The following is a 12,828-nucleotide window of genomic DNA, read 5'->3' as shown; positions in this document are numbered from 1 at the left end:
ATCTCTGGGGGAGATCTTTGCTCTGTAAGATCCTGTATAGTAACAACTGGATGAAAAGCTTTCAGTTAAGCTGAGAATGGGGTGTCCTGTTGAACCTCTGGCCAAGGAACTAGTTGCAAACCACAATCACGTAACCTACCTTCACATACTGGCATCTTGGTCCAAAAAGTACGCTGTCCAACAATTACACACTGGCTAGAAGGTTGGCCTTGTAATCGATACCTGGAGACAAAGAGAGGTCATTCAGAACTATTTGGCAGAACAAAACCCTCTATTTAAAATCCAAATTCACTTAATTTGTGGGCACCAACTCCTTTTATTGGCATTCTCTCTCACAACTTTAAGCTGTCCATTGACCGTCACAGAGAAGCCTTCTTCAGGTTTCACAGTTCACACCACGCACACATAAGTCAAATGAATTAAATCTCATAGGCCCTCTAGACACTCACCCTTCATTACAGGAAAAGTTCACAGTTGCACCAACCCGAAGACTTGTGGGCCTCTTTAACTGCCCATTGAGAAATGGTCTTGGAGGTTCACACTGTGCCTCTAAGAAAACAAGCCAAAGATGAGCAACGTGTGGCAAGTAACATAATAGCCCAAATCCTTAACATTGATTGTAAATTTAGGGTACCTTTACACGTGGGAGCAACAGCACTCCAGTCTCCCAAAGACAAACAGAGAATGGTCTTTTCTCCAAGAAGCAAGTAACCAGGTTCACAGCTGTAGGTCACAGACAATCCTGGGGCAAAGGAATCAACACTCTCCCCTGTGTGATGCCCATTGGCGATTGTGGGAAGCGATGGACACTCCAGGGAGATATCTTTACACACACACATTAGGAAAAAGGTCATCAGATAGCTCCTTCACAGTTTGACTTAGTACATACATCCAAATAAATGATACATGGTCTATGCTAAGCAGTCGTTAATTAATTAATTATTATTATTATTTTTTTTTTTGCAGTACGCGGGCCTCTCGCTGCTGCGTCCTCTCCCGTTACGGAGCACAGGCTCCGAACACGCAGGCTCAGCGGCCATGGCTCACGGACCCAACAGCTCCGTGGCATGTGGGATCCTCCCGGACCGGGGCATGAACCCGCATCCCCCGCATTGGCAGGCAGACTCCCAACCACTGCGCCACCAGGGAAGCCCCTTAATTAATTTTTTTTTCTCTCTCTTTTTTTTTTTTTTTGTGGTACGCGGGCCTCTCACTGCTGTGGCCGCTCCCGTGGCAGAGCACAGGCTCCGGACGCGCAGGCTCAGCGGCCATGGCTCATGGGCCTAGCCGCTCCACGGCATGTGGGATCTTCCCAGACCGGGGCACGAACCCATGTTCCCTGCATCAGTAGGCGGACTCTCAACGACTGCGCCACCAGGGAAGCCCCGTCATTAATTTTTGACTCAGTCTTTTAAAGATCAAACAGGTATGGTTTAATTACATCCATTTTATACCACAAATAGTACTTTAGTTTTTATTTTTAGTTACACTTTATGAATCACATTTGCAGCGTGAAAAACTTCAATTACCAAAAAAAAGTCCATTTTCACTCATACTCTCATTCTACCCTTAAGCCTATTTTCTGCTCCAAAAGTAGCATGTTGTTATTTATGGGATTATCCTGACAGGTACTAGTAATATAGTGTTTTTGGATCCTATATGTGATATATCTATACACATATTTTCGGTGTGTATGTATACTCAATATATATTATTCTAGGCCCTGCTTTATTTGCTTAATAATCTATATCTTTCCATGTCAATACATATAGGCCTATCTAAATCTTTATAATCTTTAATCCTAGCTATGATCTTTAATTGTTTTGCATGGTCACCCCATTTGAGACTATCTTCAGATCTTCCCTCCCTCCAAGATTATATATCTGTTTACAGATAGATAGAACCATATTTTTCTAATAATAATTTTTTCAACTCTTTAATCAATTTAGAATTTATCAATATTGTTCTTTATTAAGAAAATAAATACCTTATTTTGATGATATAATTTTTGTCAAATATTGCTGGTTCCCATAATTACATAACTGAAATTCAGATTTAGAGTTCAGCAGCAACATAAACCACACCAAATAATAGGGAAAGGCAGAGCTTACAGTAGTTCTTATTTTCAAAGTTACTTGATTTGAAATATTATGGCTTAGGACATGAGTTTGAAAAATAGTGGATCACTCAGAAAGTATTTATAGAGGCGAAAGAGAACAGCACATCATTTCTGCCAGACTATACTAACAGCTTTTATAGATCAATTTTAAATCCACTCGTTGTGTTTTTGCTATTAGAGCTTACATTTCTTCTCATTTTAACAATAACCCAGATATGCAGTTGAAAACTGTAAAACCCAATTCCCTCAGTCCAAACAAACTCTGGCCCCCATCCTTGTGGGACTTATTCTATTCAATTATTAGGTGTGTGTAGTTAGATTTTCCCATTACACTTTAAAATTCTTTGCTCTACTGATGTTTGTTGAATGAACATTTATATCCCTCTACAACCAAGAAAAAGCCAGGAAACCGTAATTTTCACCCTTTCCATTGCTTCCTCCCTCCACCCTTACCATTCACACATCCACACTGTTCTTCCTTCAGAATGATACCAAACTTAATCTGCACAGAAATGCGAGGCTCCAAGCTCCTGAATCAGTTTTATTTTCATTCTACTCACCACTCTTACAGGTTGGTAGTGGTGTTGGTCCCCATGTTTTATTTGCTTGGCACCAAACAGTTTTGTTTCCTTTCATGGTGAAGTTGGTATTACAGGTAAATGTCACAGAATCACCATGTCTATATGGTGGTCTAGACATTTTATTTCTGTATCCACCTGGTACTATGGGCTCAGAGCAAATAGAATTTTTATTGTAATATTCACAGATAGGAGCAGCTTTATCCCAGATTCCATTCACATTGTCTTTAGTTATACAAAAAAGAATACTTTCTCCAATGAGGCGGAAGGCACTCAAACATCTGTACCTCACCACAGCGTTAACAGTTATGGGACTAGGATGATAACTCTTCTGCCCATTTTTGATAGGAGGAGGAGGGTCACAAAAAATCCCTGCAAAGTAGAAAAGAAAATATGTGGTCATACTGATCATGACAATAAGATTCAAATTTAGATAAAAGTCCAAATATAGGTCATGTCACTTTTTCAGAAATAGACTTAGAAATTTGTATAATTTATTTCTTACTCACAGTCCCTGCCTGTCCCCAAGTTCCTAAATTCTTACCTTTCTCTTGATCCTCAGCAAACAAAGCAATATAGGACTATAAGCCATCTTGACCAAACAGAAACAATGAAACAGAATTTATTGAATAGTTCTGTGTCCAATCAACTTTAATAATGAAACAAAAGGCAAACAGTACATGAAAATAATATGTTAAGACATACTAATCACATGTGGAGAGGCACATGGACTAATGAAATCTGGGCTCATTAGACCTGGTTTCAAATCCCCACAGTCATTCAATAGCTGTGTGACCTTAGGCAAGTCTCACCCTCTTTAAGCCTCAGTTTCCTAGTCGACTATAATTCAAGGTTGTAATGAGAATCCAGTGACATAAAAGTACCTGAAAGGGGCAAGTACAGTACTGGAACATACTAATTGTGCAGTGCCTGTTTCAAACACACAGCTGGTGCTATAAGTAGTGAGACCACATTCTGTCCCGTTACAAAAGATACTGCAGCCTCACTGCAAGTCATTTGTCATCCTTTGATGCTGGTCCCATTTGAAAGACCCACAGGAAGTGATCAGAGGTTTGGAATAGTGACCTCATATCTTTTATTTATTTGTCCTAATAGGCATGAAGAATATTAATTGTTTATAGCTACGTTGGTATATGCACACCTTTTCTGAGTGAGTCTTAGAATAAAGGAAAAATTGCCAACCTCCAAAACTTCAGGTTGATTTCCATTTAGCTCCGAGAATTGCTCATCAGATGAGGAAATGGTGTAAGAAGACACAGCCAAACCATTTCAGCACATCAGTGCTATTCATTTTCAGTAGGGGTAACTTTCGAGAGCCTTTATCCTTATACACATAGAATACTCAATACCATATGTAGTCAACTGAGTAAATTTAGTTTTGGTCTGCATTCTAGAACATACAGAAGAGTGGCATATATATGTTCATATTGATAAGATTTTATAATTGATAAATGCATGAGAATACACTAAAAATCAAGAGGCACGATCCATACTTGATTATTTTTGCTTTCTACTCACGTTCACAGACAGGAAACTTATTATTCCAGAGTACTCTCATTCCTTCTGAGACACACTGACTAGAAGATTGGCCATTTAACCGGTACCTTAAACAATAAGGGGCAGCAAATCATCACCAGAACAAACCAATTCTCGGTTGCATGGAATTCATCACTTCTCTCAAGTATATGGTATTAATGGCCTCTATTTTTGTAAGCATTTCTGGCTTAAGGAAAATGTCTAAGATTGTGAATCAGCTAAGCTATGTGAGGACTTCAGACCAGCTAAAAACACAGAGAAAACAGTCCTAATGATCTGTTCTTTTCTTGAATTCTCTCTTTCCTCTTTGGCATCCAAATGTCAAGATTTTCTTGTCCATTAGAAGGGAATATCCTCAGTTTCTAGCAAAGAAAACATCAAAGACTTTGTTCCCTAATCTCACTTCAAAGAGCCCCTCTTACTGAACCCCCAACATCTATTCAGACTCCATAATAGAAGCCTTAACTTCAGAGCCCAAACTTTGCTTTTGCAAGTGATGAAAGGACAATTCTCAGCTTTGGCTGGCCATGCACAATATACACATTTGGAGAAAATCAATAGAATTTGCTTAATAACAGAATTCTTAATCATAAAGGGTAAAGAAAAGGAGAGAAAAAAATTTTAACTACCTTTAAAGATCACACTTTGCAATGCTTAGCTATGGATCATAGGCCCCAAGTCAGGCCCCATCACCTTGCACTCACCCCTTATCACAAACAAATGCAACCTCTGCCCCAAGCTGGAGATTAGGAGGAGCTACCACATGACCGTTGAGAAGTTGGTGTGGAATGGCATCACATGATTTCGCTAGGAAAAAAGAGACAAGGCTGGCACATGAAGAGTCAGGAAACAGCTAAGTTTCCTTGAGATGGAATAGACCTTTAGGCACCTTCACAGTTGGGGGCTGGATGGCTCCAGGTTCCCAAGGAGGTACACTGCATAGGGTTAGTTCCAATGAGAGTATAGCCAGGCTCACAGCTGTAGGACACTTCCTGTCCAACTGCAAAGAATTCCTCATCCAATTTGTTATAATTACCGTGGTAGATATGTGGAGGTGGTAGACACCCTGAGAAAAGAACAGGACCAGAGTCCTTTTATTTCTGAAATAAGAACTTTCTTCTCTACAACCTAAGCCAACTTGAGGTTGGCAGGAGTCAGATGGAGGTGGTCATGTCAATTCTCCAAAGTATAAGGCAGACACTATTTTGAGTGAGGTGCAGTGGGGCTAACATGTGTTACATATTTTAGACATGATCAACCTTGCATCTATCTCCCTTCTGTACCTTGATCTATGCCAGGAAACATTATTCCCATTCATCATTTTCCCATTTCATTTAAATGGATATACTCTCACTAATGTTGTAGCCAAGGGAATCAAACTATTATAATGCATTTTTACCACCAAAAATCTCCTCTTTCTTCCTGCTTCCCAAACCACTGATGAAGTTTCTGAGCCTTATGGGAGGGGCTCCCAATGTTGCCAGATTATTAGTAAGTCAGGCACTTCTCAATAAGAGTAGGGGAGAAAGGGGGAATGGGGGGAAGTGACTTGATCTTAACTCTAGCCTTATTCCATAAAGGCTACATTTTTCAATAGGAGAATGTATAATACCTATAGTAATTTGAATCAAATTCTGATCAGCCTATTTCCCCCATTGGCCTGGCCAATAGGATTGAGAGTTTATTTTATCCTCATTTAAATAAAATCTAATCACATATGATTTTTTAACATCTTTATTGGAGTATAATTGCTTTACAATGGTGTGTTAGTTTCTGCTTTATAACAAAGTGAATCAGTTATACATATACATATGTGCCCATATCTCTTCCCTCTTGCATCTCCCTCCCTCCCACCCTCCCTATCCCACCCCTCTAGGTGGTCACAAAGCACCTAGCTGATCTCCCTGTGCTATGCAGCTGCCTCCCACTAGCTCTCTATTTTACGTTTGGTAGAGTATGTTTGTCCATGCCACTCTCTCACTTTGTCACAGATTACCCCTCCCCCTCCCCGTATCCTCAAGTCCATTCTCTAGTAGGTCTGTGTCTTTATTCCCGTCTTGTCCCTAGGTTCTTCATGACCATTTTTTTTTAGATTCCATATATATGTGTTAGCATATGGTATTTGTTTTTCTCTTTCTGACTTACTTCACTCTGTATGATGGACTCTAGGTCCATCCACCTCACTACAAATAACTCAATTTTGCTTCTTTTTATGGCTGAGTAATATTCCATTGTATATATGTGCCACATCTTCTTTATCCATTCATCTGTAATGGACACTTAGGTTGCTTCCATGTCCTGGCTATTGTAAATAGTGCAGCAATGAACATTTTGGTACATGACTCTTTTTGAATTATGGTTTTCTCAGGGCATATGCCCAGTAGTGGGATTCCTGGGTCATATGGTAGTTCTATTTGTAGTTTTTTCAGCAACCTCCATACTGTTCTCCATAGTGGCTGTATCAATTTACATTCCCACCAACAGTGCAAGAGGGTTCCCTTTTCTGCACACCCTCTCCATCATTTATTGTTTGTAGATTTTTTGATGATGGCCATTCTGACTGGTGTGAGATGATATCTCATTGTAGTTTTGATTTTCATTTCTCTAGTGATTAATGATGTTGAGCATTCTTTCATGTGTTTGTTGGCAATCTCATGTGTTGGCAATCACATATGATTTTAATCATATTAAAATCTCTGATCATTCGCTCTGGTACTACCTGCTTTTTTTTTTTTAAGTGCCTTCTAATTTCCCTTAGAAATTCATATGTTTCTCTTAGAAATGCATTTCCCTTAGAAATGCATATCTAGCACTGTCCCAGAATATAGTAAATTTCCCAACTCTTCAACATTTAGATACTACTTTCAAAGTTTACTTTTAAATTCTTTAACCAGGATACCCAACTATATACACTGTCTTTATCCTCCTCTTCTCATAGGTACCATATATCTATTCTTCCCAAAGTCTCAATTTATTTCTAGATCCACAAAGTTTCAGCCCAACTCACCCTTGAAGCACCTTGGCAGTGGAGGGTTCCATTTGCTGTTTGGTTGGCACCATACTGTGTTGCTGCCTTTCATGGTAAAGCCAGGCTTACACTTAAACATCACAGAATCATTTAAGGAAAATGAGCGTCTAAATCCAGATTCCATAATTCCATTTTCAACTTCTGGAATTGGGCATTTGACTACAGGAATACACCGAGGGGGAGGGCTGCTCCAGATGCCAACTCGATTGTCTTTGCTGGTGCAGTATATTGACTTCTCACCCACGAGGTCAAACAGCTTTTTCCCATTCTGTCCAACATGGCACTTATAAGTAACCACCATTCCATAGTAAAAGTCCTCTCTACTGCTGCTGTAAAAGTCTCCATTGGAGATGGCTGGGGGTGACTCACAAGGAATAGCTTGGGGAGGATGGGGTACATAGGAAAAGAGAGAAGGCATTTAAATGTTATACCTTCTGGGAATTTTGTCTTAACTCTTGCAAACCAAACTTCCACTTAGCCTACAATTAAACCCTATTATTGAAATTCTATATCCTCATCTCAAAGATGGTTCTAAATGGGAAGTAGCAAGGTAGGAAGATACACGGAACTGGCCCGATAAAAACCCACAAAAATATGATCTGGTCACCAGTCCTGACCCCCAGAGTACAGATAAACTGTTAAAAGAGGCCCCTAGGGTGGTGTACATTTTGCATGGATTAAAGTTGGCAGTGTGTAATCTTGTGGCATATTTTAGATTTGAGCACTTATTCACTATGAGATAATGTACCATCAAAGGACAGTAAGCAAAGGAATGTGTAATGGGATTGGGGGCATAGAAGAAGATAAACCACAGATCTGTGTCCAGAACTACTCAAGCCAAGTGTAACCCACCTGGGTACTTATTTTGATGTGTAGATGCCCACTTTCCCTTTGGAGGGGGACAAGAGGAATTACCTACGTGCAATAAAGGGAAAATTCTACTCACATTCACAAAAAGGCATTTCCTTATCCCAGGTTACAATATTGTCTGAGATAATACATGTGGCAGAGGAGTCACCAATGAGTCGATATCTAAAGACAAAGAGATGAGTGATCATCTCCCAGCTAGACATTTTAGGAAAGCTTAGTTCTTTTTCCACTGAAAGAATGGCAAAGAATAGAATATCATATATGACAAATAATGGTGACAGATTAAGGACTCATACAAAAGATTCAGCAATCTAAAGACAAATGAAACTTGACCTCCTGGTCAGTAACACTGAAGATTTAAAATTGGAAGGAGAATAGCCCAACCCTTTTTCTCTTCTAGGGATCCTCTCTAGTAGGTAATCCTGAAGAGTTGCCTCTGGAGCAGATCAGAGAGGTGATTCTCTTTTTACTTATCTATGGTTAAGGGTGGGTGGCAATTACTCAACTCTCTTTTGGAAGATGGGTGATTTCTGGTTGAAACTAGTGTTCTAATACCCATGTACTCTGGAGATGTCTCCAGGTGACTCACCCTTTATCACAAGAATATGTAATTGTTGACCCAAACACGATACCCCTGGGTGCAAGGACAGAGCCATGGAGGAGTTCTCTAGGACTCACACATGATTTACCTACAAGGGAGAACAAGACAAAACAGGATTTGGGACTGGGATTTGGGGGATGTTTTGTGTTTTACATTAAATTCCAACCTGACTGGACTTGCTGAGTAATCTACTTAAGTTTATTCAAAGAAATTTGGGGCATTTACAAAACGTCTGTCTTCCAAAGGATCAGTCAACTCCATAACACTATTTGTTTAATGCATGTAGTCTATGTTTCTGAGCATGGATGCAAACATTATTTGTAGTCAGCCATAATTTATAACCTCTGTTTCCCCTTTTTATATTCTGTCAGTTGATGGCAACATCTACCAAGTCTTATGGCTTAAAAAAACAAACAAACAAACAAACAAACAAACCCCTCACAGTCATCATTTCCTATCTGTAACTCATTTTCTCTACCCCCTGCCCTTAATTCAATAGATCACCAAGTTTTCATGACTGGTTTCCAGAAATCTCTCTCCAAACCAACTATTTTGCCACCACTATAATCCTCATTGGATCATCGAGTAATAAAATTTACCTTTCTAATTCTGGTCGCCGTTGGTCCAGTGCATCTTCTACGCTGCTGCACACATTATCTTTCAGAAGTACAAATGTGGTCATGCCACTCCCCACTTTCAAAAACTTACAATGACTTACCATTGTTTATTGGAAAAGAATGCATGGCCCACCACACTTAAACTCCAATCCACTTAATCAACTACTATTCCTCACCATGCATCTTATATTCTAACCACTCTGAATTTTTCTATTTTCCAGAGACATCATGTTCTTCCATACCTTTATGTGTTGGCATATGCTGTTTCCTCTGTCTGTAATACCTAGATTTCTCTGTCCTCCTAGATAGCACTTATTATTTACTTCTCTATGATATCATAAAATTTTATCTCTATAAATAAAAGAAATTACACCATAGTACAGTATTTGTTTAAAAACCAGTCTTTACAAATAACATAGGACTTCCTCAATGACAGAGACTAGTAGATTAATTTTTATATCTCTTCCAAGCCCCACCATCTAGCCTAATGCTTCATACCCAGTGGTTACTCAAAAATATTTCTTGAATTGAGTTGGGTGAAAACTAATATAAGGTGAAACTAATATTCCTTGTATACTAACTTCTAAGATCACTGTAACACAGTACAGAGACCATAGAACAAGGTCATGAAGATTATAGGATAAATAGGGTTGGCCAGCTGCGTGACTTAACTCCAATACCTGATACTGAATACCCTTAGGAGTAAAAGAAAAACATGGAGAACGTAGGAGCCCCTTTCATTTGATATTACTTACTAACTTTCTCATCTTTTATCTTGAAAATAATAGGTTAGCCCATAGAGTCATGCTATAGACCCAAAGATTCTTCTATTACTGATTACTCACGTTTACAGATTGGCTGAGCATCTGACCACTTGGAGGTCTCTAGGCAGGTGATAAAGAATGACCTCTTGACATACCCAGGAAGGCATTCATATTCCCAAGTTGTCCCAACAGCAAACTCAGACTGATCACTCTGAATTTTAGGCTTAGCAAAAGGATACCTTGGCAGGAACTTACACTGACCTAGAGACAAAGACCACAGGAATATCAAAACTAAGAGAGGCTAAAATCTCTATTCAGCTTGTTTTGTCACCAGTTACAATGACAACTTTGATCTTTAGACAGTAAACCCAAGATGTCAATATTTTCTGGGTCACCTCCTAGAGAAATGGAAATAAAAACAAAGATAAACAAATGGGACCTAATGAAACTTCAAAGCTTTTGCACAGCAAAGGAAACCATAAACAAGACCAAAAGACAACCCTCAGAATGGGAGAAAATATTTGCAAATGAAGCAACTGACAAAGGATTAATCTCCAAAATTTATAAACAGCTCATGCAGCTCAATAGCAAAAAAACAAACAACCCAATCCAAAAATGGGCAGAAGACTTAAATAGGCATTTCTCCAAAGAAGATATACAGACTGCCAACAAACACATGAAAGAATGCTCAACATCATTAATCATTAGAGAAATGCAAATCAAAACTACAATGAGATATCATCTCACACCAGTCAGAATAGCCATCATCAAGAAATCTAGAAACAATAAATGCTGGAGAGGGTGTGGAGAAAAGGGAACACTCTTGCACTGCTGGTGGGAATGTGAATTGGTACAGCCACTATGGAGAACAGTATGGAGGTTCCTTAAAAAACTAAAAATAGAACTACCATATGACCCAGCAATCCCACTACTAGGCATATACCCTGAGAAAACCATAATTCCAAAAGAGACATGTACCAAAATGTTCATTGCAGCTCTATTCACAATAGCCCAGAGCTGGAAACAACCTAAGTGTCCATCATCGGATGAATGGATAAAGAAGATGTGGCACATATATACAATGGAATATTACTCAGCCATAAAAAGAAACGAAACTGAGCTATTTGTAATGAGGTGGATAGACCTAGAGTCTGTCATACAGAGTGAAGTAAGTCAGAAAGAGAAAGACAAATACCGTATGCTGACACATATATACGGAATTAAAAAAAAATGTCATGAAGAACCTAGGGGCAAAACGGGAATAAAGACACAGACCTACTTGAGAATGGACTTGAGGATATGGGGAGGGGGAAGGGTAAGCTGTGACAAAGAGAAAGAGAGGCATGGACATATATACACTACCAAACGTAAGGTAGATAGATAGTGGGAAGCAGCCGCAGAGCACAGGGAGATCAGCTCGGTGCTTTGTGACCGCCTGGAGGGGTGGGATGGGGAGGGTGGGAGGGAGGGAGATGCATGAGGGAAGGGATGTGGGAACAGATGTATATGTATGACTGATTCACTTTGTTATAAAGCAGAAACTAATAAAAAAATATTTTCTGGGTCAAAGAAGACATATCTTGCAGTATGAATGCATATTGAATGCAAGAGAAATAAGCTTGGGAGTTTAAAGAATTTTTAGGATTGACTTCAGAAGAAGAGCTGGAGAAAATCATTTTTGAATAAAATTCCATAAAGACCCTGGAGTTGTTCTATCTTCTTACAACCTCATAAATAAAAACTAAAACCCTGTAAGTAGAAACTTTTCTGGAATAGCACAGGAAACAAGTATATCAAATATATCAGACCTTGAAAGCTCATCACATGTATGATCCTCTAAAATTACTTTAATGAATTAACATTACTATCTTAGTCATTAAACCTTTAGATACTAGCAAGAAGAAAATAGCATTGTTTTTTATTCTTCATTATTTTATTCCATTAACCTAGTAGAGTAATATACCCCCCAAAGAGTTAATACTTCCTGATGGGTACCAGATAAAAGGAGCCAGTTTTTTCAAGACACTTCTCTGTGACTTAAAATAATTATGATGATGATGATGAAGAGGAAACAAATCTTAGTCTAGGAGATGAGTAAGAAACTGTAACACCCAGATACTTGAGGATGTACCTGGAAAAGAATTTTTCTAGGTATGAAAGAGAGTTCAAGTTTCAACTCCAGAATGGTGGTATATTTGAATATCAAATTTATAAATCTCCTTTTTCAAACAAATCTGAAACTGATACAGGTGCAAGTCAAAGAACAAACATGGACTAACTGACACAAAGGCAAACACAGAACTCCCAAAGTTCTGGCCAGACCCAACCTTTTTGTAGCCCAACACTTCTGTTGGAGAAGTCATATGGACAGGATCTAAGAATAGCCATTACTGTTGGGACCCAGATCCCACTGTAGGTCTCCTATTTCTTTCCTTAACTCCTTTGGTTTCCTCCATTAACACCTACAAATGTTTTCAAATGCATACTTTCACAAAACAGAAAGACTCTATAGGGAAAACCAGGGTTTGACCTCAATAAAGACCAACTTCACGACCCTGCCGTTATTTGTACTAATTCACCCTAATCAAATGATTTAACCTGTAATTATCCAATGTGAATAAGAACAATCCTAAATAATTTTCCACAATCTGAAAACCAATTTGAGTTTACAAGATTTAATCAATAGTGATGACA

The 12,828-nt window shown here is 38.9% G+C and overlaps 1 protein-coding gene across 1 annotated transcript in view; it reads right to left on the bottom strand.

The window, feature by feature from the left end:
• CR2 (complement C3d receptor 2) overlaps positions 1–12,828 on the bottom strand; it is a 36,339-nt gene that overhangs the window by 18,793 nt on the left and 4,718 nt on the right. Inside the window, exons 2-5 of the mRNA XM_081223574.1 lie at positions 2,680–3,069; positions 635–823; positions 450–549; positions 140–222 (exon numbers count right to left, since the gene is read on the bottom strand). Coding sequence (XP_081079700.1) covers positions 140–222; positions 450–549; positions 635–823; positions 2,680–3,069 — 762 coding nt within the window. The remainder of the gene's footprint in view (positions 1–139; positions 223–449; positions 550–634; positions 824–2,679; positions 3,070–12,828) is intronic.

Source organism: Mesoplodon bidens (genome assembly GCF_964165515.1).
Source record: "Mesoplodon bidens genome assembly, chromosome: 2".
NCBI classification, from domain to species: Eukaryota; Metazoa; Chordata; class Mammalia; order Artiodactyla; family Ziphiidae; genus Mesoplodon; species Mesoplodon bidens.
This window is presented reverse-complemented; position numbering and strand designations above follow the sequence as displayed.